General features: G+C 45.7%; 2 protein-coding genes across 12 annotated transcripts in view; both read right to left on the bottom strand.

The window, feature by feature from the left end:
• misp (mitotic spindle positioning) overlaps window positions 1–1,975 on the bottom strand; it is a 58,760-nt gene extending 56,785 nt beyond the window's left edge. For 4 of the 10 annotated variants that reach the window (XM_088393208.1, XM_088393205.1, XM_088393207.1 and 1 more), the window contains exon 1: window positions 187–1,972. In XM_088393208.1, coding sequence (XP_088249334.1) covers window positions 187–1,663 — 1,477 coding nt within the window. In that variant the 5' untranslated portion in view covers window positions 1,664–1,972. Of the gene's footprint in view, window positions 1–186 lie in introns of all 10 variants that reach the window. The other 6 variants (XM_088393203.1, XM_088393202.1, XM_088393199.1 and 3 more) reach the window with 5 other exon arrangements.
• Window positions 1,976–6,972: 4,997 nt separating this feature from the next.
• Window positions 6,973–21,443, bottom strand: palm1a (paralemmin 1a). 2 transcript variants are annotated; one of them, XM_088394980.1, is made up of 6 exons: window positions 21,359–21,443; window positions 12,587–12,708; window positions 12,366–12,497; window positions 9,852–12,245; window positions 9,640–9,762; window positions 6,977–9,519 (listed from the first exon to the last, which is right to left on the bottom strand). In XM_088394980.1, the coding sequence occupies exons 2-4, from the start codon at window positions 12,594–12,596 to the stop codon at window positions 11,755–11,757; spliced, it is 633 nt and encodes a 210-aa protein (XP_088251106.1). In that variant the 5' UTR covers window positions 12,597–12,708; window positions 21,359–21,443; the 3' UTR covers window positions 6,977–9,519; window positions 9,640–9,762; window positions 9,852–11,754. The 2 variants fall into 2 exon arrangements, with proteins under 2 accessions (XP_088251105.1, XP_088251106.1); XM_088394979.1 differs by having other exon boundaries at window positions 6,973–9,519; window positions 9,852–12,497.
• Window positions 21,444–21,464: the final 21 nt, after the last annotated feature.

Below are 21,464 nucleotides of genomic sequence, written 5' to 3'. Positions count from 1 at the left end.
TTTGATCTGTCTCTCCCAATTGTTTGCAGGTCATGATTGAATGCTCCAGTCAGATAACCAACGCGAGTGAGAAGCGACAATGCCAACGCCATCTGACATGGATTGGCTTCGTGGTGAATGATGGAGGCATTTGTGTTTGTGATAGGGGAAATTGGCCAACGAGAGAAGGACGACTTTGGGACACACCTGAGTTTTCTGTGGGTAAAAGCTGCTTGGTGGTCATCTTTGATGCCTGCGCCAACAAAGGAACTGCAAAGTGAAGGTTGGACTCCCTGAACTCCCTTCCGGGCTCTCTGCATCCTCTGGACAGTATAGAATCCCTGGACTCCAAGGAACCTTTCGACTGTCTGGACTGCTGAAGCTCCTGCTCTCGTCGTTGAGCCTCTTCTATCTCCATCTCAATGAAATTTGGAACACTGCTTTTCCTAGTCTTCAGGTCGGTAGACTCCCGCCAAGAAAGAGTTCTGGTCCACAAGCGGACATGGGAGGAGGAGGAGGTTTCTTTGGCGTGTCTATGAGGACAGCAAGGAAACAAAATGACCTCCTGGTCCTGCCGGTCCTCCCGGAACTGTTCCTTTGGGTGTAAAAGCGCTCTCTGTGGTTCTGGAGTCTGCCGATTTACTTCCCTCTCATGGTTTCCCTGCTCAATAAAAAAGCGCAACTGGTTGTTAGGAATTGGTTGTAACTGAGCACGCTTGCTTTGAATCCCCACCATGTGTGAGAGACCTTCATGGTGCTTCAGGCCTCTTGAGCGCCGGAGGTTTTCCTCACGTTCTCGAACCGAGCGGATCTCCTTCTCAATCGGGGTGTCGTCGTCAACATCAGACTTGCCTTTCCTCATTGCTTGCGGAGGAATGCTGTCATTAAACACGTCTTTAGCGCTGACGAAGCCACGGCACCCCTCTGCCTGCACGTCCTCGGCAGCCCAAAAATTCAGGTCGTCCACTGTGCCACTAGGACCTGACCTCTGCTCATTCCCAGTTGAGGTTTGAGTTTTGACAGACTGGGAGTGGCTAAGGACGGTGCGTTCGCCCTGCTCCAGCTTGAGGAACTGGTGCCGAGCGGCACTGAAGTCGATCTGCGCCCTGTCAATTATTGTGGAGCGAGGGGCTTCTAGTCTTACAGGGCTGTGGCTCAAAGCCAAACCTTTTGCCTGCATATTTGTGGATGGACCCCAATCCCGCTCGTTGAGCACACTCAGCTGCTCACTCAGCTTGAAAGTTGGATTCTTCTTTGGGGTCTGCTTTTGGATAATTTCCTTCCTCAGTTGTCTCTCTTCTTCTTCGCCAAACACTTGACAGCGGTTCTCTGGCTGGATTCGGTACGGTGACACCTCCGAATCTGTAAACAGACTCTCTGTTTTGTTGCTGCCAATGTAAGTCTGCACTTTATAGGCCTTGCCTTCTTTCAACGTCGTGAGATGAACCTGCCGCTCAGGCGAAAGCATCCACGCCTCATTCAGCTCTGCTTCCGGACTCGTCGGGTCTTCCACAATGGAGTAAAACCCACAGCGGGATCCTGAGCTGCTGTCAGGACTGCCCTTGTCCGGTGACATATTGACCTGAGCCGGCCCGTCAGGTGCCAAGAACTCGTCTTCACCCCTGCTCGGACGCGGCGGGGGGGACGGAGGCTTGGGCGCCAACCTCCAGGGAATGCAGTCCATGGTGACGTTGAAGATAAACAAATCAGGCAGGATTCCAATGCAGAGCAGCAAAGGGGGCCTTAGCAGGGCGACGACGGGAGGAACGTTACCTCAGAGACGACAAGAAAGGATATTCCCGCGGCGACACGAAAGGTGTCACTGTTACTCTGACGACAACAAAAGGAGGGCTTACTACGGTGATAACAGAGAAGTTCCTATGATGGCATGGCCACAGAGGAAAAAGCAGCTGGCACAAAGGGGAGCCCGTTCTTTGAACACCACTGTTCGCTTTTGACCTAACTTGCGTGTGCAGCCCAGCAGATAAACTGAGGGCGGCAGCCCTCCCCCCTGCAGTCAGCTGATAAGGTCAACTGACACAAGATGAGAGTTCAATATTCAACGAGCCAAACCAAACAAGGTTAATGGGTGTTGCCAGATGGAAATCCGAGTAAAAAAAAACATGGTGGATTTGCTAATCCGCCTTGTTTATTACTTGGAGAGAATTTTGTAGTCCAACAACTCAAGGATACCAAAGTGGAGAGATCAAAATGTTCCGTTGTTGGATTTGTTGTTGTCAATCCACACAAATCATTGCAAAACATCAGAACCTCAAAGAAGTGCCTGGTCAAATTTCATTTTTCAAGCAGTGTTCCCACGTAGTTCTTTGAGATTAACGAATGAGTGACAGACAGCATTGCCGCTATGCCATTGCCAACCGACACACGTTATGCCGACATTGATGTTTTAATTTTGTATTTGTTGGCTTGTAGTTGATGGTGTTATTATATTGAATGTGTTTGTGTTTGAATAAAAGATTGGAAAAAAAACTCATGCCGACATTTGTTAATTTTGGGGACACCAACTCATACAACATAAAACACATATTCACATTGTAATATAAAGCAGTTAACCAAATGTCAGATTTTTGTTTTGATTGGCGAATATAAAAGCAAGGAATAAAACACCAGACAAGTTTTAACATAAATGTTTATTAAAAGAATAACAACAACAGCATAATAATAATAATTTAATGTGAAACTGCAGTTGATATATTGGATAACAATATTTAGGCATATATATATATGCATACACGTTATTTAAAACCTACTATAAGTAAATCGTAAATCTACATTCTGGCTTACATAGTTCACGCCAGGAGACGCAACACGTTCACTGACTGATCCGTTGATGTACGGTAAGGCAGTTCACTCATTGACTCGTTCGGGAACGAGAAAGTCAGGATTCGTTCCCTCACTGATCCGTTCTCACGATGAACTGGAAATGCGAATTACTCACTCACTGATTCGTCCCTCACAGATTCGTTCGTTGGTGAACGGGAAATGCAATTTACGACTCGTTCGTCAATGGGAAGTTATTGTTTTACGGCAAGGTGGCACCAGCTTCAATTACCGACACCTACTGGTTGAAGTTAGATGAAGTGAAAAAAGAACGAATCACTTTAGGAAGTGATTCGTTCACTCTGGTTCACTGAAAGGATTCGTTCTTTTGAACAAACCGTTCACTCACGAGCCAACACGATCAGCGAGTGATACTTGGTCGTGATGTGCATTCCATTTCTTTAGGTGAACTGAATTTTAGAATCAGTTCACTCAAAAGATTCGTTCAAACAAATCGTTCAATGAATCCCCCCTCCCCTCCCCCCACACACAATGATACGGCTATTTTTTTATTTTTTTAACATCCAGTGGAAATAACCCATACACATCAAACAATACAACTAACACCCCCCCCCCCCCCCCCAAATTATTGTATAAGATAACAATTGGCTCGGGTAATTAACACATTTCTTTCTATAATACAACACTTACACACTGATACGTTGGCAACAGTCTCTCAACAGGTGTTGTGCTCGATTTGGTTCCCCCGTGAGATTTTGTTCCCCCTGCCGCGGGAGCGCGCACGCCTTGTTTGGAAAGCGAAAAACCGATGCCGTACGGCGTCGTACGGCGTCAGCACTATGTTGTTTTCAATAAAAACATGAAGAATTCACGTTTGCGTCAGTCAATTTTAATTTCTATAAAGGATTATTCTCATTTGATGTCTTTAAATTCATCCGCGTTCTGCCATTGAAGCGGGGTGCATTCAAAGACCAGTCGTACAGACGGAACACTCACTCACTTCACCAAAATGCAACGATATAATTACGTGAGCTCTTTGCATAAACCTCGAAGCAAAGAAACTCCTCCTTTTGGGTACCGTTACATGCTACAAGGAGTATATATTACAAAGGAGACTTTATTCTTAATTGTAATCATCATTCATCCATCCATTTTATTACTCAGGTATTTTCAAAGCAAATTAATATTGTTGCATTTATTAATTTGCTTTCAAATGACAGCGCAATATAATTAAAAGCTGACACTCTAGCAATGTCAAACGTGTTCATTTAAGAAAAAGCCACACACGTTTTGTGATCAAATCTTTCATAACGACAATGATTTGAGTGAATTGATTTGAATGAATAATTGAGAAGACATTTCAGTTCTGAAGGCTCCTTTTGTCCCAAGCAAAGTGAAAGGTGGTGGGATAAAAATTGTAACAGGAACGCTATAAAAAATGTCAAGGCGTGAATATTTGTGCCTCCCTCCCATTTTGAGAACGGTGAGTCCTGGACATCGACTGGCTTTTTTTCTGTCGTCCTGGGGGTCTGCTCAGGTAGTGTGGCAAATTTGAACAGGTTCCCTCATTCCTGGCCCAAGTTACAGGGGGGGAACATATCCTCACGGGCCACGGGGGAACATATCCTCACGGGTGGCCCGTGAGGATATGTTCCCCCCCCTTATTTTGAGAACGGTGAGTCCTAGACTCCAGCTGTTTTTTTTCTGTCTTCCTGGGGGTCTGCTCAGGTAGTGTGGCAAATTTGAACAGGTTCCCTCATTCCTAGCCCAAGTTACAGGGGGGGAACATATCCTCACGGGTGGCCCGTGAGGATATGTTCCCCCCCCTTATTTTGAGAACGGTGAGTCCTAGACTCCAGCTGTTTTTTTTTTCTGTCTTCCTGGGGGTCTGCTCAGGTAGTGTGGCAAATTTGAACAGGTTCCCTCATTCCTAGCCCAAGTTACAGGGGGGGAACATATCCTCACGGGGCACCCGTGAGGATATGTTCCCCCCCCTTATTTTGAGAACGGTGAGTCCTAGACTCCAACTGTTTTTTTTTCTGTCTTCCTGGGGGTCTGCTCAGGTAGTGTGGCAAATTTGAACAGGTTCCCTCATTCCTAGCCCAAGTTACAGGGGGGGAACATATCCTCACGGGTGCCCGGTGAGGATATGTCCCCGCCCCCCCCTCATTTTGAGAACGGTGAGTCCGAGACTCCAACTGTTTTTTTCTGATGATTTGTGCAGTGATACTGTTATTAATGCACTTTATCAATGTCTTTGGCCTTATTTTGGTCAAACAACTTTGTTTCGTTATCATATAACATACATCAAAAATAATGACTTTAAACTTTATTAAAAAACATTATTATCTATTTGTTTATTTATTTATTTAACATCCAATATTGTAAAGTTATCAGTGCACGTCTGTCAATAATTTCAATAAAATGTGTAAAGAACAAAATTAATGCCAATTGAGTTATGCCAGTTATAATGTCTTAATAACGTTGTTGGGCCACTAATTGGCCCGACAACAATATTAAGATATTCAACTTCTTAACTTCATTGATAATTTTGCAAGATATAATTCAATAAACAGTACTAATACAGACAGACCTTGAGTCTGTAGCCCAAGTTACAGGGAGGGAAACATATCCTCACGGGTGCCCTGTGAGAATATGTTCCCCCCCATTTAAAACGGTGTAAATGTAAATAAATGATTTGTGCACTGATAACTTTACAATATTGGATGTTAAATAAATAAATAAACAAATAGATAATAATGTTTTTTAATAAAGTTTAAAGTCATTATTTTTGATGTATGTTATATGATAACGAAACAAAGTTGTTTGACCAAAATAAGGCCAAAGACGTTGATAAAGTGCATTAATAACAGTATCACTGCACAAATCATCAGAAAAAAACAGTTGGAGTCTCGGACTCACCGTTCTCAAAATAAGGGGGGGGAACATATCCTCACGGGGCACCCGTGAGGATATGTTCCCCCCCTGTAACTTGGGCTAGGAATGAGGGAACCTGTTCAAATTTGCCACACTACCTGAGCAGACCCCCAGGAAGACAGAAAAAAAAACAGCTGGAGTCTAGGACACACCGTTCTCAAAATGGGAGGGGGGCACAAATATTCACGGCTTGACATTTAATATAGCGTTCCTGTTACAATTTTTATCCCACCACCTTTCACTTTGCTTGGGACAAAAGGAGCCTTCAGAACTGAAATGTCTTCTCAATTATTCATTCAAATCAATTCACTCAAATCATTGTCGTTATGAAAGATTTGATCACAAAACGTGTGTGGCTTTTTCTTAAATGAACACGTTTGACATTGCTAGAGTGTCAGCTTTTAATTATATTGCGCTGTCATTTTAAAGCAAATTAATAAATGCAACAATATTAATTTGCTTTGAAAATACCTGAGTAATAAAATGGATGGGTGAATGATGATTACAATTAAGAATAAAGTCTCCTTTGTAATATATACTCCTTGTAGCATGTAACGGTACCCAAAAGGAGGAGTTTCTTTGCATCGAGGTTTATGCAAAGAGCTCACGTAATTATATCGTTGCTTTTTGGTGAAGTGAGTGAGTGTTCCGTCTGTACGACTGGTCTTTGAATGCACCCCGCTTCAATGGCAGAACGCGGATGAATTTAAAGACATCAAATGAGAATAATCCTTTATAAAAATTAAAATTGACTGACGCAAACGTGAATTCTTCATGTTTTTATTGAAAACAACATAGTGCTGACGCCGTACGACGCCGTACGGCATCGGTTTTTCGCTTTCCAAACAAGCTGTGCGCGCTCCCGCGGCAGGGGGAACAAAATCTCACGGGGGAACCAAATCGAGCACAACACCTGTTGTGAACGTGAAGTTGCGTCACTGACTCGTTCGTGAACGGGAAATTACGTCACTGGCTAAAGTCCCTCCTCCATCTAACGCTCGCTGGCGCTGCTGATTGCTCTTCACGAGTGAGTGAGTGACAGACAGCATTGCTGCTATGCCATTGCCACCCGACACACGGTATGCCAACATTGATATTTTAATTTTGTATTTGTTGGCTTGTACTTGATGGTGTTATTATACCGAATGTGTTTGTGTTTAAATAAAAGGTTGAAAAAAAATCGTTATGCCAACATTTGTTATTTTGGGGGACACCAACTCATATAACAACGTAAAACACACACATATTGTCATATACAGCAGTTAATCAAATGTCTGATTTTTATGTTTTGATTGGCGAATATAAAAACAAGGAATAAAAACCCAGACAAGTTATAACATAAATGTTTATTAAAATAATAATAATAATGATAATAAAAGTACATCTCAAACCAGCAATCTAACGTGAAACTGCAGTCGATATATTGAATAACAACATTTAGGCATATATATGCATACACGTTATTTAAAACCTACTATAAGTAAATCGTAAATCTACATTCTGGCTTACATAGTTCACCCCAGGAGACGCAACATATTTACTGACTGATCCGTTGATGCACAGGAAGACAGTTCACTCATTGACTCGTTCGCAAACGGGAAAGCCAGGATTCGTTCCCTCACTGATCCGCTCTCGCGGTGAACTGGAAATGCCAATCACTCGGTGAGTGATTCACTCGGTGAGTGATTCACTCGGTGAGTGATTCACTCGGTGAGTGATTCACTCGGTGAGTGATTCACTCGGTGAGTGATTCACTCGGTGAGTGATTCACTCGGTGAGTGATTCACTCGGTGAGTGATTCACTCGGTGAGTGATTCACTCGGTGAGTGATTCACTCGGTGAGTGATTCACTCGGTGAGTGATTCACCTCGGTGAGTGATTCACTCGGTGAGTGATTCACTCGGTGAGTGATTCGTTCACTCACAGATTCGTTCGTTGGTGAACGGGAAATGCAATTCACTACTCGTTCGTGAACGGGACTTTACGTCATTTTCTTCTTCGTTTTGTTTATGGCGAGATGGCACCAGCTTCAATGGACATTACCGACACCTACTCGTTGAAGTTCTATGGCGGCTGTGGCTCAGGCAGTAGAGTGGGTCGTTTAGTAACCAGAGGATTGGCAGTTCGATCCCAACTTTGTCATAGTCACATGTCATTGTGTCCTTGGGCAAGACACTTCACACACTTTGCCTCCAGGTCGCCTTTGTAAATGAGAAAGAAAAAATAAATAAACAATTCTTGTTCTTTTTGAATGAATCGTTCACTCACTTGCCAACACTAATACTTGGGACTCGTCTTAATGATTGAAGCGCTCTGCTTCCTTTTGCTGTATTTATTCCTCCAACGCCCCTTTGCTGTTTGCAAATGACGGCAGTTTGCCGCACTCTGACTGAGCCCAAGGAAGAAGAATTGCAGAGCCTTAGGAGTTGCTGTGAGTACAATTCCCGCATACGCCGTTGTGAGTGTGACCAAAAAAAAAAATATTGGAGCGCTATTTTGACTGGTGTCGAGGACACGTAGGCCTCATGCGACTCTTCCCGTCCTGCACCTGATGCTCAAATCATCTTTTCCCATTCAAATTATAGTAGAAGTCCATTCCAACTTGTCTAAGACAACCAAACAGTTAGCCTAGCTAAGCATGGGGTTAGCTCAGGGGTGGGCAAACTATTTGACTGGCGGGCCGAATTGGGTTCTGACCAGGGGGAGTGGGGGGGCGAACCAGGAGCAGATGGATGTGGTGTTTGTGTGAAATAATAGAAATGACATATAAAGGTCATTGCATAAAAGGTTTTTACATTTAGTAGGTAGTAAAGTACGGTTATTCAAAAAAAGCTTTTCGAAAACAAATGCATTTATTAACAGTATTAAAAAAATATTTCACCAAAAAACTGCTATCAGTGATTCTCATTAAATACGACACTGTTATTATAAATAATAGTTTCCTTAGTAATTGCAGGAAAAATGTTTAATGATATAATTTATTCAGGTTTAGCGGGCTGGATTAAACGGCCCCGTGGGCCGGATGTGGCCGCGGGCCGTAGTTTGCCCATTCTGCGTGGGGGGGGTTGGCATATTTGCCCCACCTTCCGGAAATGACGGCATTCGTGATCATTTCCATGCTATAAATGCCGCAACCTGCGGGGGCCATATTTGCCCCACCCCCACCCTCCGGAAATGATGAGCTGTTGTTTATGTGGCGCCCCCTGCAGGCTCACATCGCACTGCAGCACATGCAGGCTTTTTTCTCCCCTACTGAGTCGTGCTTGGTTGGCGGGGGCTCCGCCGCCTCGGGCTACGCCCTGCCTCCCGAGGGTGACGTGTTCCCCTGGCGGATTGGGATGCGCTCCGCCTCCACGCTGACCTGCAGACCAGGGTTTTGGCCTCGCTCACACTGGTAAACCAGGACCGCCTCGCCTCCTGACTTGGCAAGTAACGCTATAGCCGCCTGGTGGGTCGCCCGCTCGGCCGCCTGGTTGGTCACCTGCTCGGCATCCTGCTCGGCCTCCACGCTGACCTGCAGACCAGGGTTTTGGCCTCGCTCACACTGGTAAACCAGGACCGCCTCGCCTCCTGACTTGGCAAGTAACGCTATAGCCGCCTGGTGGGTCGCCCGCTCGGCCGCCTGGTTGGTCACCTGCTCGGCATCCTGCTCGGCCTCCCGCATGGCCACCTGCTAGGCCTCCCACACGGCCTCCTGCTCGGCCACCTTGTCGGCGACCTGCTCGGCTTTGAGGATGAGCTCTTCTACCTCAGCGGCGCTGAGCAGATGGACGCCGTCCTGGCCATTGACATCATGGACCACTAGGGGGCACAAGTGCGAATGCGCCGTGTTTGACGAGTGAGCCCTCCAACTTGAAACTTGTGCTTCCTCCGGCCTCTGCGACGCATCTTCACGACGCACAACATGCAGCACAACATCACCTTTCTGTTCATCCTCGTAAACTTTGACCCCTCCGTGAGAGCAGTCGACAGGAAGCTTGGTATGTAAGGACAGGACGCGCGTTGGTCTTGTCTCGCTCCACTTTGATCTCCATCGAGTATGTACTACGCAGGAAGAGTGAGGACAGAGAAGCTTTGAGGCCCCGACCGCAGATTGTCGGGTCATGCCACCCGGCGCCCGCGGCCCCACTCACCTCGCTTCATCTTGTCTACTCGCCCAAAAGCAAGATGTCTATGGCACACGGCAAGTCAGGCCTCGCCTCGGTTGCGTGTCGTCGTCTAGATGGCGCCGCTCCACCCGGCCGGCAGCTTTTGACTGAACGCAAGCAGGGAGCGCATGTCCGTGATTTTGTTAAGGATTGGCATGAAGTATCAACATTGACAAGGCGACGCCACGCTGCTTTCGGATTGGCTCATGGATGCCTTTGGATGCGTCTTTTTTGTCCAATAGATGGAGTGTCTCCTCCTATGCGTCTACTTATTACACAGCAATACTGTGCAAGAGCGCCACGTGATCATTGATAGCACAGTACTTCAATGGTCAAGACAAATGTCGCCGTCTTCACGGCATCCCTGATTGACCACATTGTGTGCACAATACCAGTGTGCAAAAAGCCACAGTGAAGTTGTATTTTTTTCCCCAAGATTTGAATGAAGGTTTGACTCCCACCCCTTTATTTGGCCACAAGATGAAACCGTCTGACAGTTACAAGGCACATTTTGCTTGTGGCTTCTAGGCGGCGTCACGTTGATATTTGCAACACGTAGGTGCCATTTCCGATGACTGATGTGACGTCACGGCAACGGCGCCACGTTTTTGTGGATGAAGTGACACGCAGTGACAGCTATGTCCAGGGCTGTGGACTCGGACTCGGGGACTCGGACTCGGTCGGACTCGGTCATTTTTGCCGGACTCGGGGACTCGGTCGGACTCGGTCATTTTTGCCGGACTCGGACTCGGTGCTGATTTTGACCGAGTCCACCGAGTCCGACAATAAAAAAAAAAAAACGTTCAATTTTATTTTCATCATGCTGCTGAGAATGCGCGTAGGAATACTGTCCACAGCCCTGCTTACGATCAATGCGGCCATGTTGAGTTGCACTTAGGCTAATGTTTACATTATGTACCAATGTCAAGGATGATTATGTCACCCAGCTTATATCATTATTTTGATTTTGATCTGAATTAGCCTTGAATAAAGACTAAGCGGTCACATGAATTAACAGAAAAAATGGACACTCGGACTCGGACACGGACTCGGACTCGGTGGTCAAGAGGCCGGACTCGGACTCGATGCAAAAATCCGACCGACTCCACAGCCCTGGCTATGTCCCTCCTGTCCGATAGTTGGCGCTAAGTATCGCAAAACGTTCCTCACTAAAAGAAGACCAATTTGCAATTTGTTCAGGTTTGGCGGGCCGGATTAAACGGCCCCCTGGGCCGGATGTGGCCCGCGGGCCATAGTTTGCCCATTCTGGGTTAGCTGCTGGCCACACGCGGCATCGTGCATTGGACCCCCGCTGGGAAGCCCTTGTGCGACCTCCCTGGGGACAATTAACCTTTGAACGCCATCTTGGTTGTGATATGACAGGGTCAACAGCATCTGTCGACGGACGTCACTGGCACATTTGGATTACGATGACATTGTTTTTCCTAAAGAAACCCGCATTTTCCTACGACCACCTTCGACAGAAGTCAGGCTTTGCTTTTAATTTACACCTTGAAGAAATTGCACGTGCAATGGGCATGCATGAGGATTACAAGTGTAAAATTTTTCAATAAATACATGACTAATAAGACAATCGAGAAGTGCGAGTGCGAATGTTTGCTGGCAACCAGTTGGAGGTCTACTTCACCTACCAGCCGCCGGAAACCAGTCGGATTTGAGCAAAATGTATCTTTCAGGATTGGTGATAATTTCCAAGCTCTAAATGCTGCAACCTGCGTGGGGGAGGGGGAGCATATTTGCCCCACCTTCCGGAAATGACGGCATTCGTGATCATTTCCAAGCTATAAATGCCGCAACCTGCGGGGGCCATATTTGCCCCACCCTCCGGAAATGACGAAGTGTTGTTTATGTGGCGCCCCCTGCAGGCTCACATCGCACTGCAGCACATGCAGGCTTTTTTCTCCCCTAGTGACTCGTGCTTGGTTGGCGGGGGCTCCGCCGCCTCGGGCTCCGCCCCGCCTCCCGAGGATGACGTGTTCCCCTGGCGGATCGGGATGCGCTCCGCCTCCACGCTGACCTGCAGACCAGGGTTTTGGCCTAGCTCACACTGGTAAACCAGGACCGCCTCGCCTCCGCTCGCCATTGTGAATCCCTGGCTCTGGCGTGACTTGGCAAGTAACGCTATCGCCGCCTGGTGGGTCGCCCACTCGGCTGCCTGGTGGGTCGCCCGCTCGGCCGCCTTGTTGGTCACCCGCTCGGCCTCCTGCTCGGCCTCCCGCATGGCCACCTGCTCGGCCTCCCACACGGCCTCCTGCTCGGCCACCTTGTCGGCCGCCTGCTCGGCTTTGAGGATGAGCTCTTCTACCTCGGTGGCGCTGAGCAGATGGACGCCGTCTTGGCCATTGACCTCATGGACCACTAGGGGACATAAGTGCAAATGCGCCGTGTTTGACGAGTGAGCCCTCCAACTTGAAACTTGCGCTTCCTCCCGCCTCTGCGACGCATCTTCACGACGCACAACATGCAACACAACATCACCTTTCTGTTCATCCTCGTAAACTTTGACCCCTCCGTGAGAGCAGTCGACAGGAAGCTTGGTGTGTGAGGACAGGACGCGCGTTTCCCCGGTGGTGTTGTCTCGCTCCACTTTGATCTCCATCGAGTACATGGCTACGCAGGAGGAGTGAGGACAGAGAAGCTTTGAGGCCCCGCCCGCAGATTGTCGGGTCATGCCACCCAGCGCCCGCGGCCCCACTCACCTCGCTTCATCTTGTCTACTTGCCCAAAAGCAGGATTTCTATGGCACACGGCAGGTCAGCCCTCGCCTCGGTTGCGTGTCGTCGTCTAGATGGCACCGCTCCACCCGGCCGGCAGCTTTTGACTGAACGCAAGCAGGGAGCGCATGTCCGTGATTTTGTTAAGGATTGGCATGTAGTATCAACATTGACAAGGCGACGCCACGCTGCTTTCGGATTGGCTCACGGCTGTCTCGCTTTTGGATGCGTCTTTTTTGTCGAATAGATGGATTGTCTCCTCCTATGCGTCTACTTATTACACAGCAATACTGTGCAAGAGCGCCACGTGATCTTTGATAGCACAGTACTTCATTGGTCAAGACAAATGTCGCCGTCTTCACGGCATCCCTGATTGACCACATTGTGTGCACAATACCAGTGTGCGAAAAGCCACAGTGAAGTTGTAATTCTTTCCCCAAGATTTGAATGAAGGTTTGACTCCCACCCCTTTATTTGGCCACAAGATGAAACCACATCTGACAGTCACAAGGAACATTTTGCTTGTGGCTTCTAGGCGGCGTCACGTTGATATTTGCAACACGGGATGGTAGGTGCCATTTCCGATGACTGATGTGACGTCATGGCAACGGCGCCACGTTTTTGTGGATGAAGTGACACGCAGTGACTGCTATGTCCCTCCTGTCCGATAGTTGGCGCTAAGTATCGCAAAACGTTCCTCACTAAAAGAAGACCCATTTGCATTTGTTTGAACTCGACGGAGTAAAACTTCCCCTAAACTGGGGAGAAGGAGAAGCCTTTATTGACATAGAAAGTGACATTTTAAAGTAAGTTGTTTTCCTAGTGAGTAACTGATTAAAATCACTACATTGTTTCATCATCAATTGTTTTGTACCGGCCAAACGACTGCACATTGATATTCTCATCTATGGATGTTTTCTGTTAGCGTCATCTACAAGTGAAAAAGTGAAAGACAACTGGTTGCTTATATATCTTAAAATTGTGGTCTGTTTTTTCGGGTGAAAGTGGATATTTAATTACATTGTCAGTCATATCAGTGGTCTCAGCCTTGAAGAAGCACTCATTAACCCTCTTGTCATTTCTTAGAGTGCGTAAAAAATGAAATTTAACTGAAGAGACGTCGGGGAACGATGAGGCAAGAAGTGAGACTGCACAGGGCTCTGAGATCCTCATCTACCAATGCAGCTCTTAAGAGAAAGAATGGAAGGGACCTTCACCACCACCACCCTGACGGTGATCAGATGAGAACAGAACGAACGCTCACATACTGGCTCACACTATGAAATCGGTGGCATCCTCAAGAGCTAGTTCATGAGTCTCTGCTCTCTCTCTTCTCTCTCTCTCTCTCTCTGTCCATTTTTTACACTGCTTGTCCCTACGGGGGTGCTGGAGCCTATCCCAGCTGTCATCGGGGTAGACCCTGAACCAATTGCCAGCCAATCGCAGGGCACACAGAGACGAACAACCATCCGCACTCGCACTCACAACTAGGGGCAATTTGGTGCGCTCAATTTGCCTACCAAGCATGTTTTTGGGATGTGGGAGGAAACCGGAGTGCCCGGAGAAAACCCACGCAGGCACAGGGAGAACATGCAAACTCCAAACAGGGAGGGTGGAGGTGGAATCGAACCGGCACGCTCCTAATGTGAAGCGGACGTGCTAACCAGTGTGCCACCGAGCATATATATATATATATATATATATATATATATATATATATATATATATATATATATATATATATAAACTTTTTCCTCACCCCCCGTGGGTGGTATCTTTTTCCCTTCAAGCTCGGGTCCTCTACCAGAGGCCTGGGAGCTTGAGGGTTCTACGCAGTATCTTTGCTGTTCCTAGTACTGCACTTTTCTGGACTGAGATGTCAGATGTTTTTCCTGGGATCTGTTTCAGCCACTCCTCCAGTTTGGGGGTTACTGCCCCTAGTGCTCCAATGACCACAGGTACCACTGAAGTCTTAACTCTCCAGGTCTTCTCCAGCTCTTCTCTGAGCCCTTGATATTTCTCAAGTTTCTCATGTTCCTTTTTCCTAATGTTACCATCATTTGGGATGGCTATGTCAACCACAACGGCTTTCCTCTGCTCTTTGTCCACCACCACAATGTCCGGTTGGTTCGCCATTACCATTCTGTCTGTCTGGATCTGGAAGTCCCAGAGGATCTTGGCTTGGTCATTCTCTACCACCTTTGGAGGTGTTTCCCACTTGGATCTTGGGACTTCCAGTCCATACTCTGCACAGATGTTCCTGTACACTATTCCAGCTACTTGGTTATGGCGCTCCATGTATGCTTTACCTGCCAGCATCTTACACCCTGCAGTTATGTGCTGGATTGTCTCAGGACCTTCTTTGCACAATCTACACCTGGGGTCTTGTCTGGTGTGGTAGATTTGGGCCTCTATTGCTCTGGTGCTCAAGGCCTGTTCTTGTGCAGCCAGGATCAGTGCCTCTGTGCTGTCCTTCAGACCAGCTCTTTCTAGCTGGTAGGATTTCTGGATATCAGCTACTTCAGCTATGTTTCGGTGGTACATCCCATGTAGGGGCTTGTCCTCCCAGGATGGTCCCTCCAGCATCTCATCTTCCTTTGATGCCCATTGTCTGAGACATTCACTGAGCACGTCATCCGTTGGGGCCTTATCCCTGATGTACTTATGGATCTTGGATGTTTCATCTTGGATAGTGGCTCTCACGCTCGCTAGTCCTCGGCCTCCTTCTTTACGGCTAGTGTACAGTCTCAGGGTGCTGGACTTGGGATGGAACCCTCCATGCATGGTTAGGAGCTTCCGTGTCTTGATATCTGTGGTCTGTATATCTTCCTTTGGCCACCGTATGATTCCTGCAGGGTACCTGATTACTGGTAGGGCGTATTTGTTAATGGCTAGGGACTTGTTCTTGCCATTGAGCTGACTTCTTAGGACTTGCCTTACTCGATGGAGGTATTTGGCTGTGGCTGCTTTCCTTGTTTCCTCGTCAAGGTTGCCATTTGCCTGTGGAATTCCAAGGTATTTGTAGCTGTCCTCAATGTCTGCTATTGTTCCTTCTGGGAGTGAGACCCCCTCTGTGTGGATTACCTTTCCTCTTTTAGTCACCATGCGGCCACATTTCTCAAGTCCGAATGACATTCCGATGTCAGAGCTGTAGATCCTGGTAGTGTGGATCAGGGAGTCAATGTCCCGCTCGTTCTTAGCGTACAGCTTTATGTCATCCATGTAGAGGAGGTGGCTGATGGTGGCCCCATTCCTGAGTTGGTATCCATAGCCCGTCTTGTTGATTATTTGGCTGAGGGGGTTCAGTCCTATACAGAACAGCATTGGGGACAGAGCGTCTCCTTGGTATATACCACATTTGATGGTCACGTGTGCAAGTGGCTTGCCATTGGCTTCAAGTGTGGTTTTCCACTGTTTCATCGAGTTGGCGATGAAGGTTCTCAGAGTCCCATTGATGTTGTACAGCCTCAAGCATTCAGTGATCCAAGTATGTGGCATTGAGTCATATGCTTTCTTGTAATCAATCCAGGCAGTGCTCAGGTTGGTACGTCTAGTTCTGCAGTCTTGGGTGACTGTTCTATCCACCAGGAGTTGATGTTTTGCTCCTCTGGTATTTTTACCAATCCCTTTCTGAGCAGTGCTCATGTATTGATCCATGTGCCTGCTGATCTTATCTGATATTATGCCCGACATCAGCTTCCATGTTGTGGAGAGGCAGGTGATTGGCCGGTAGTTGGATGGGACTGTACCCTTTGATGGATCCTTCTGGATCAGGATCGTACGCCCTTGGGTTAGCCATTTAGGGTGAGTCCCATCCCTTAGCAGCTGGTTCATTTGTGCTGCCAGGCGCTCATGGAGAGTCGTAAGTTTCTTGAGCCAGTAGCTGTGGATCATGTCAGGGCCTGGTGCTGTCCAGGTTTTCATTCCTGAGACTCTTCTCTGGATGTCTGCCACTGTGATGGTTACTGGGTTCTGTTCAGGGAGCTTGCTGTGGTCCTTTCTCAGAGCCACCAGCCACTGTGCATCCTTTTTATGTGATGCCTCCCGCTCCCATATATCCTTCCAGTACTGTTCAGTTTCCAGCCTTGGTGGGTCTGCTCTGCTATTATTCCCCTGCCACTGAGCGTACACTTTCGCTGGTTGTGTTGTGAACAACCTGTTTATTCGTCTGGCTTCATTCTCTCTTGTGTACCTCTTTAGGCGGCTGGCCAAGGCTTGGAGTCTTTGTTTGGCAGTTTCGAGTGCTTCAGGTATATGGCTGTATTTCTTGGGAACTTGCTTTTTCATTGCACCTTTCTGGGCCTCTGTCATTTGGCTCACTTCTCTCCGTGCTATCTTGATTTTGGCCTCCAGCCTTCTCTTCCATGGTGGGCACTGTTGTGGTCGCATATGGTCATTCTTCTTGTAGCCAAGCATTTCTAGGGTCACTGCTGCTGAGGTGTATATCAGCTCATTGGTTTCAGTGATGGTAGCCGTAGGAATTGTTGTCAATGCTGCATTCACATCTTCTAGGAGACTTTCTGAGGGTACTTCACTTAGCCTCTGCAGTGTGTATCTAGGTTCCCGAGCATTCATTCTCACCGTGATCTTGTTCTTCAGGTCAGTTGCTGCCTCGTTCAGCTTGATTATGCTTATTGGGGTTTCCTACCCAACCTCTGGACTTTTACATGGATTTAACTCGTCTCTGACCTGGTGCTCTGGTTGGCCTTCGTTATGGCATTTGTGTTGTATCTCATCAATCTCGAGCTGTGATAGCAGGTGCCGTTTATGGATATTGGAACATTGAGCTACTAGTTGCTTGGCCGATAGTGTTGACTGTGGGTATTGAAGTTGCCATTGTTCCCGCATTCTCCGCATGTAACCCCTCTCGCTCGGGTTGCTGGAGTAGTAGCATTCCAACAGATCCTTATTCTCGCATCTCGCCCATTTGTGTCTTGTTCCAGTAGCCCATTTTTCATCAGGGTGCTCTGGTTCCCCAGCACCTGACGCAGACCTTGTTTGTCCGGGCGACGTCTGAGCCGGCATGTCTTTCGTTTCTTGTACTCTCATTATCTCTGAGGTAGGCGGTATCGTTAAGGGTCTTGCCTAAGGACCCACACTGACTGTTGGTAAGGTAATCGCTCATTGCTCATATTGTGCCCCTGCCGGGAATATATATATATATATATATATATATATATATACATATACACATGCGATTAATTGAGAAAAAAAATCACTCGTTGCCCAGTATTATTTTTTAAAAACTTTGTCTTCCTAGCATAACACCTTCCAAAATTCCATTGCACCCTGATTTTAGTTTAAACATAAAACATTCATTTTTGCACAAGGAAGGCAAAAGTGGGAAGCGTGAAATTAGAATTGATAGTGATAGATGATTTCGAATACATAATTGTTTTTGAGGCCATAATATACATTGTTTATATTCCCTGTCAGCCATAGACGTCTATTAGACGTCTGATCTATATATAGACCTAATTTAGATGTCTAAAATTGGTGTATGTATAGGCCTAAAATAGACGTCTAAATTAAAAACATCAAATATGATCATATTTCCAAAAAGTCTCAACCAGCTGTAAGTTGTATAAATAATGTACAGAAGTTGTTTGGCTTTGTCTTTAACAACCATATTTGGTTGTGGAAGTGGGGGTGAAGGGGGTGAATATGGTATGCATAAGGTGAGCAAAGTGAATAGATCTGGAATGGGTTGAATCGGTTGAAAAATTTAGAAATGAGAGTAGAAAAACGAAATTTAGGAGAATTTGGTTGAATTTCAAATTTGAAAGAGTGGAATTTTTGCTAAGTGGGAAGGTGTGAAATAGGTAGTCAAAAGATGAACAGTTGAAAGTTGGAACGAGTTGAATCGGTAGAAGTATGTAGAAATCAGAAGTGAAAAACTAAATTTATTGAAATTTTGCAAAATTTTGTGCAAATTTTAAAAGTGAAAACGTGAAATTTTTGAATTTGGCAAGTTTGGGAATGTCCCCAATGTGATTTGAATGTGTTGAATTAAGTGAATTTAAAACTGGAGCAACGTAAATGTGAAATGTTGAATCTGCCGTTAAGAATGAATGGGGAAGAATTTGCCGGAATTTTGTGAATTTTGCAAAAACGGAAAATTTTTTGAACGAAAAAAATGTAAGCAGCCGTGTCATGAATATTTGGAATCAGTGAAAAGTGGAACGGAGTGAATCGGTTGAAGTATGTGGAAGTAGTTAAGCGTCAAAAAAGTGAGCGGAATAAGTAGTATTCTACTTATTCCGCTCACTTTAATAATAACTAGAATTTGCAATTCCTGAAGAAATTGCGTGTGAAGGTGAAGAGTATGAATAAATACTTGGGGAATGCTGCAGAATGATGTTGAAAAGAGTTGAATCGGTTGAAAAATGTAGAAATTACAAGGGAAAAAGGAAATTTGGGAAAATTGGGTGTGAATTTCAAAATTGAACATTTGGAATTTTGGGTAAGTGGGAAGTTGTGGAATAGGTAGGAAAATGATGAACAGTTGAAAGGTGGTTGAATAAGTTGAAAAATGTAGAAATTAGAGTAGAAAAACAAAATTGTAGAGAATTTTTGGTAAGTGGAAAGTTGTGGAATAGGAAGGCAAAAGATGAACAGTTGAAAGTTGGAACGAGTTGAATCGGTTAAAAAATGTAGAAGTTAGACCAAATCTTGAATCCTAATAGAGAATGAATGGGAATTAAAAGAAAAAAAAATTGCGCCAAACTTTTTTGAAATTAGGAACAAAAGGAAAAAAACGACTTCAGGAGGTTCACTTTTGGGGTTAAAATGTTGAAACGGGTTTTATCGGGCAAAATTTGCAAAAGTTAGCGCAAATGTAGGTATTTAGGGCACTTAATGTTGAAATATGGTCACTTCCGGTCTATTTGGGTCACTTCCGGTTTGATAAGAGGCACTTCCGGTCTAGCTGAGGTCACTTCTGGTTTGTTTGGGGTCACTTCCGGTTTAAAAAGGTCACTTCCGGTGTGATTTGGGGTCACTTCCGGTTTGATTTGGGGTCACTTCCAGTTTACCTGAGGTCACTTCCGGTTCATTTGGGGTCAATTCCGGTTTGATTTTGGGCACTTCCAGTTCATTCCGGGTTCATTGGGGCACTTCAGGGTCAATCCAAGATGGCCGCCACTCTGGAAGTGGGGGTCAAGGGTTGAATTGTGGAAGTGGGGGTGAAGGGGGTGAATATGGTAAGCATAAGGTGAACAAAGTGAATAAAGTTGGAATGGGTTGAATCGGTTGAAAAATGTAGAAATTAGAAGGGAAAAACTAAATTTTTGTAAAATTTGGTGTTAATTTCAAAATTGAAAATTTGGAAATTTTGGTAAGTGGGAAGGTGTGGAATAGGTAGGCAAAAGATGAACAGTTGAACAGATGAACTATCCCGTAGACATCTAAAAAACGTTCACATATAGACGTCTAATAGACGTCTAATACACCTCTATCCCGTAGACCAGTGTTTCCCAACCACTGTGCCGCGGCACACTGGTGTGCCGTGAGAGACGTTCAGCTGTGCCGTGGGATTGTCCAATATTAATTACGGAGCGCATTGTAAACAGGATCGCCAAACCACTGGTCAGTTCGCGCAAGGCCTGGTCAGCCACTTGCTAATCGTGCATGTGTGGAGAATCGGAGAATCTTGAGATTTCATATTGTGTCGATCTGATTGTATTGCATCGGCACATATTCGGTTTATGTGTGTGTTGCTGTGTGCTTTTGCTAACAGTGACAGACACTATGACGGTTGTGGTGCGTTTGTGGTCCAATGGAAATCAGAGCATGCAGTTCAACCGGAGAACCTGGATTGGTTATTTTTCACATACGTAAAATAAGCAGTCAAGTCGAGATTCCTCGACTGTGATAGCCACTCAGCTGCTGTCAGAACAGCAGAGCGTCTTTAAAAGTGACTTTGTTCTTATTGTTGCAATATTTATAGACCTAGTCTAAAACAGTAAACAAAATCACATTGATTCTTTTATTTTAATCACAATCACTTTAAATAGTTTATTTCTTACACCGTCTAAAACCTTTTCAAAAAACTGTCACTTTTATTTAAAAAAAGGAATACAATTTAAAGAATATTTAGTATTTATTTCTATTAAATTATTCGACTCTCCATACATATATAGGAATAGGACTGTACGTGTTTCGTTGTAATATAACAGATTTTAATATAGGAGCTTAACAGATTTTTGTTGGCGGTGTGCCGCGAGATTTTTTCCATTGAAAAGGTGTGCCGTGATTGAGAAAAGGTTGGGAAACACTGCCGTAGACGTCCATAGCGTAGACGTCTAACAGACATCTACGTAATAGACATCTATTCGACGTCTATAAACCTTTCACTTTTAGACCTTTTTTAGACGTGTTTTAGCCGAGACATCTAGGTAGAATATAGACGTCTAATAGACGTCCATTAGACGTCAAAATGCTCGCAGGGTTAGTATACCATTATATAAATCGCATGAAACAGGCTTGCTGTTGCCATGTTCCATTGCAACCAGCAAAAAACATCAAATGCAAACGTGCTTATGTTTGAACACTGATTGCAACTTTTACATTTTGTGCAATTAGTCACCCACATCAATAAAACTGCTTCCGCCAAGCACGCGCATCTCTGCAAATAAGGCGCGTGCTCGCCCCACTTAAGACTTGCCAGCACTTATCAAATCAAAACAAAGCCGCTATGTTTCGTCACAGCGTCGCATGTGACATCAAAATCATGCAAAGATCAAATCGGCAACTTACTGCGTGCGTGAATCAGTGAGCGCGCGCAACCGGCATCGGATGAATAACTGGCATCCCGAAGTCGCGCCCAGTCAACGAATAAGCCTTTTCACAATAAAAGTCAATT

This window comes from Syngnathus floridae, chromosome 13 (genome assembly GCF_059516105.1).
Source record: "Syngnathus floridae isolate MCC-2025c chromosome 13, RoL_Sflo_1.0, whole genome shotgun sequence".
Taxonomy (NCBI): Eukaryota; Metazoa; Chordata; class Actinopteri; order Syngnathiformes; family Syngnathidae; genus Syngnathus; species Syngnathus floridae.
The sequence above is the reverse complement of the archived record's forward strand: the minus strand, read 5'-3'. Positions and strand labels throughout refer to the sequence as shown.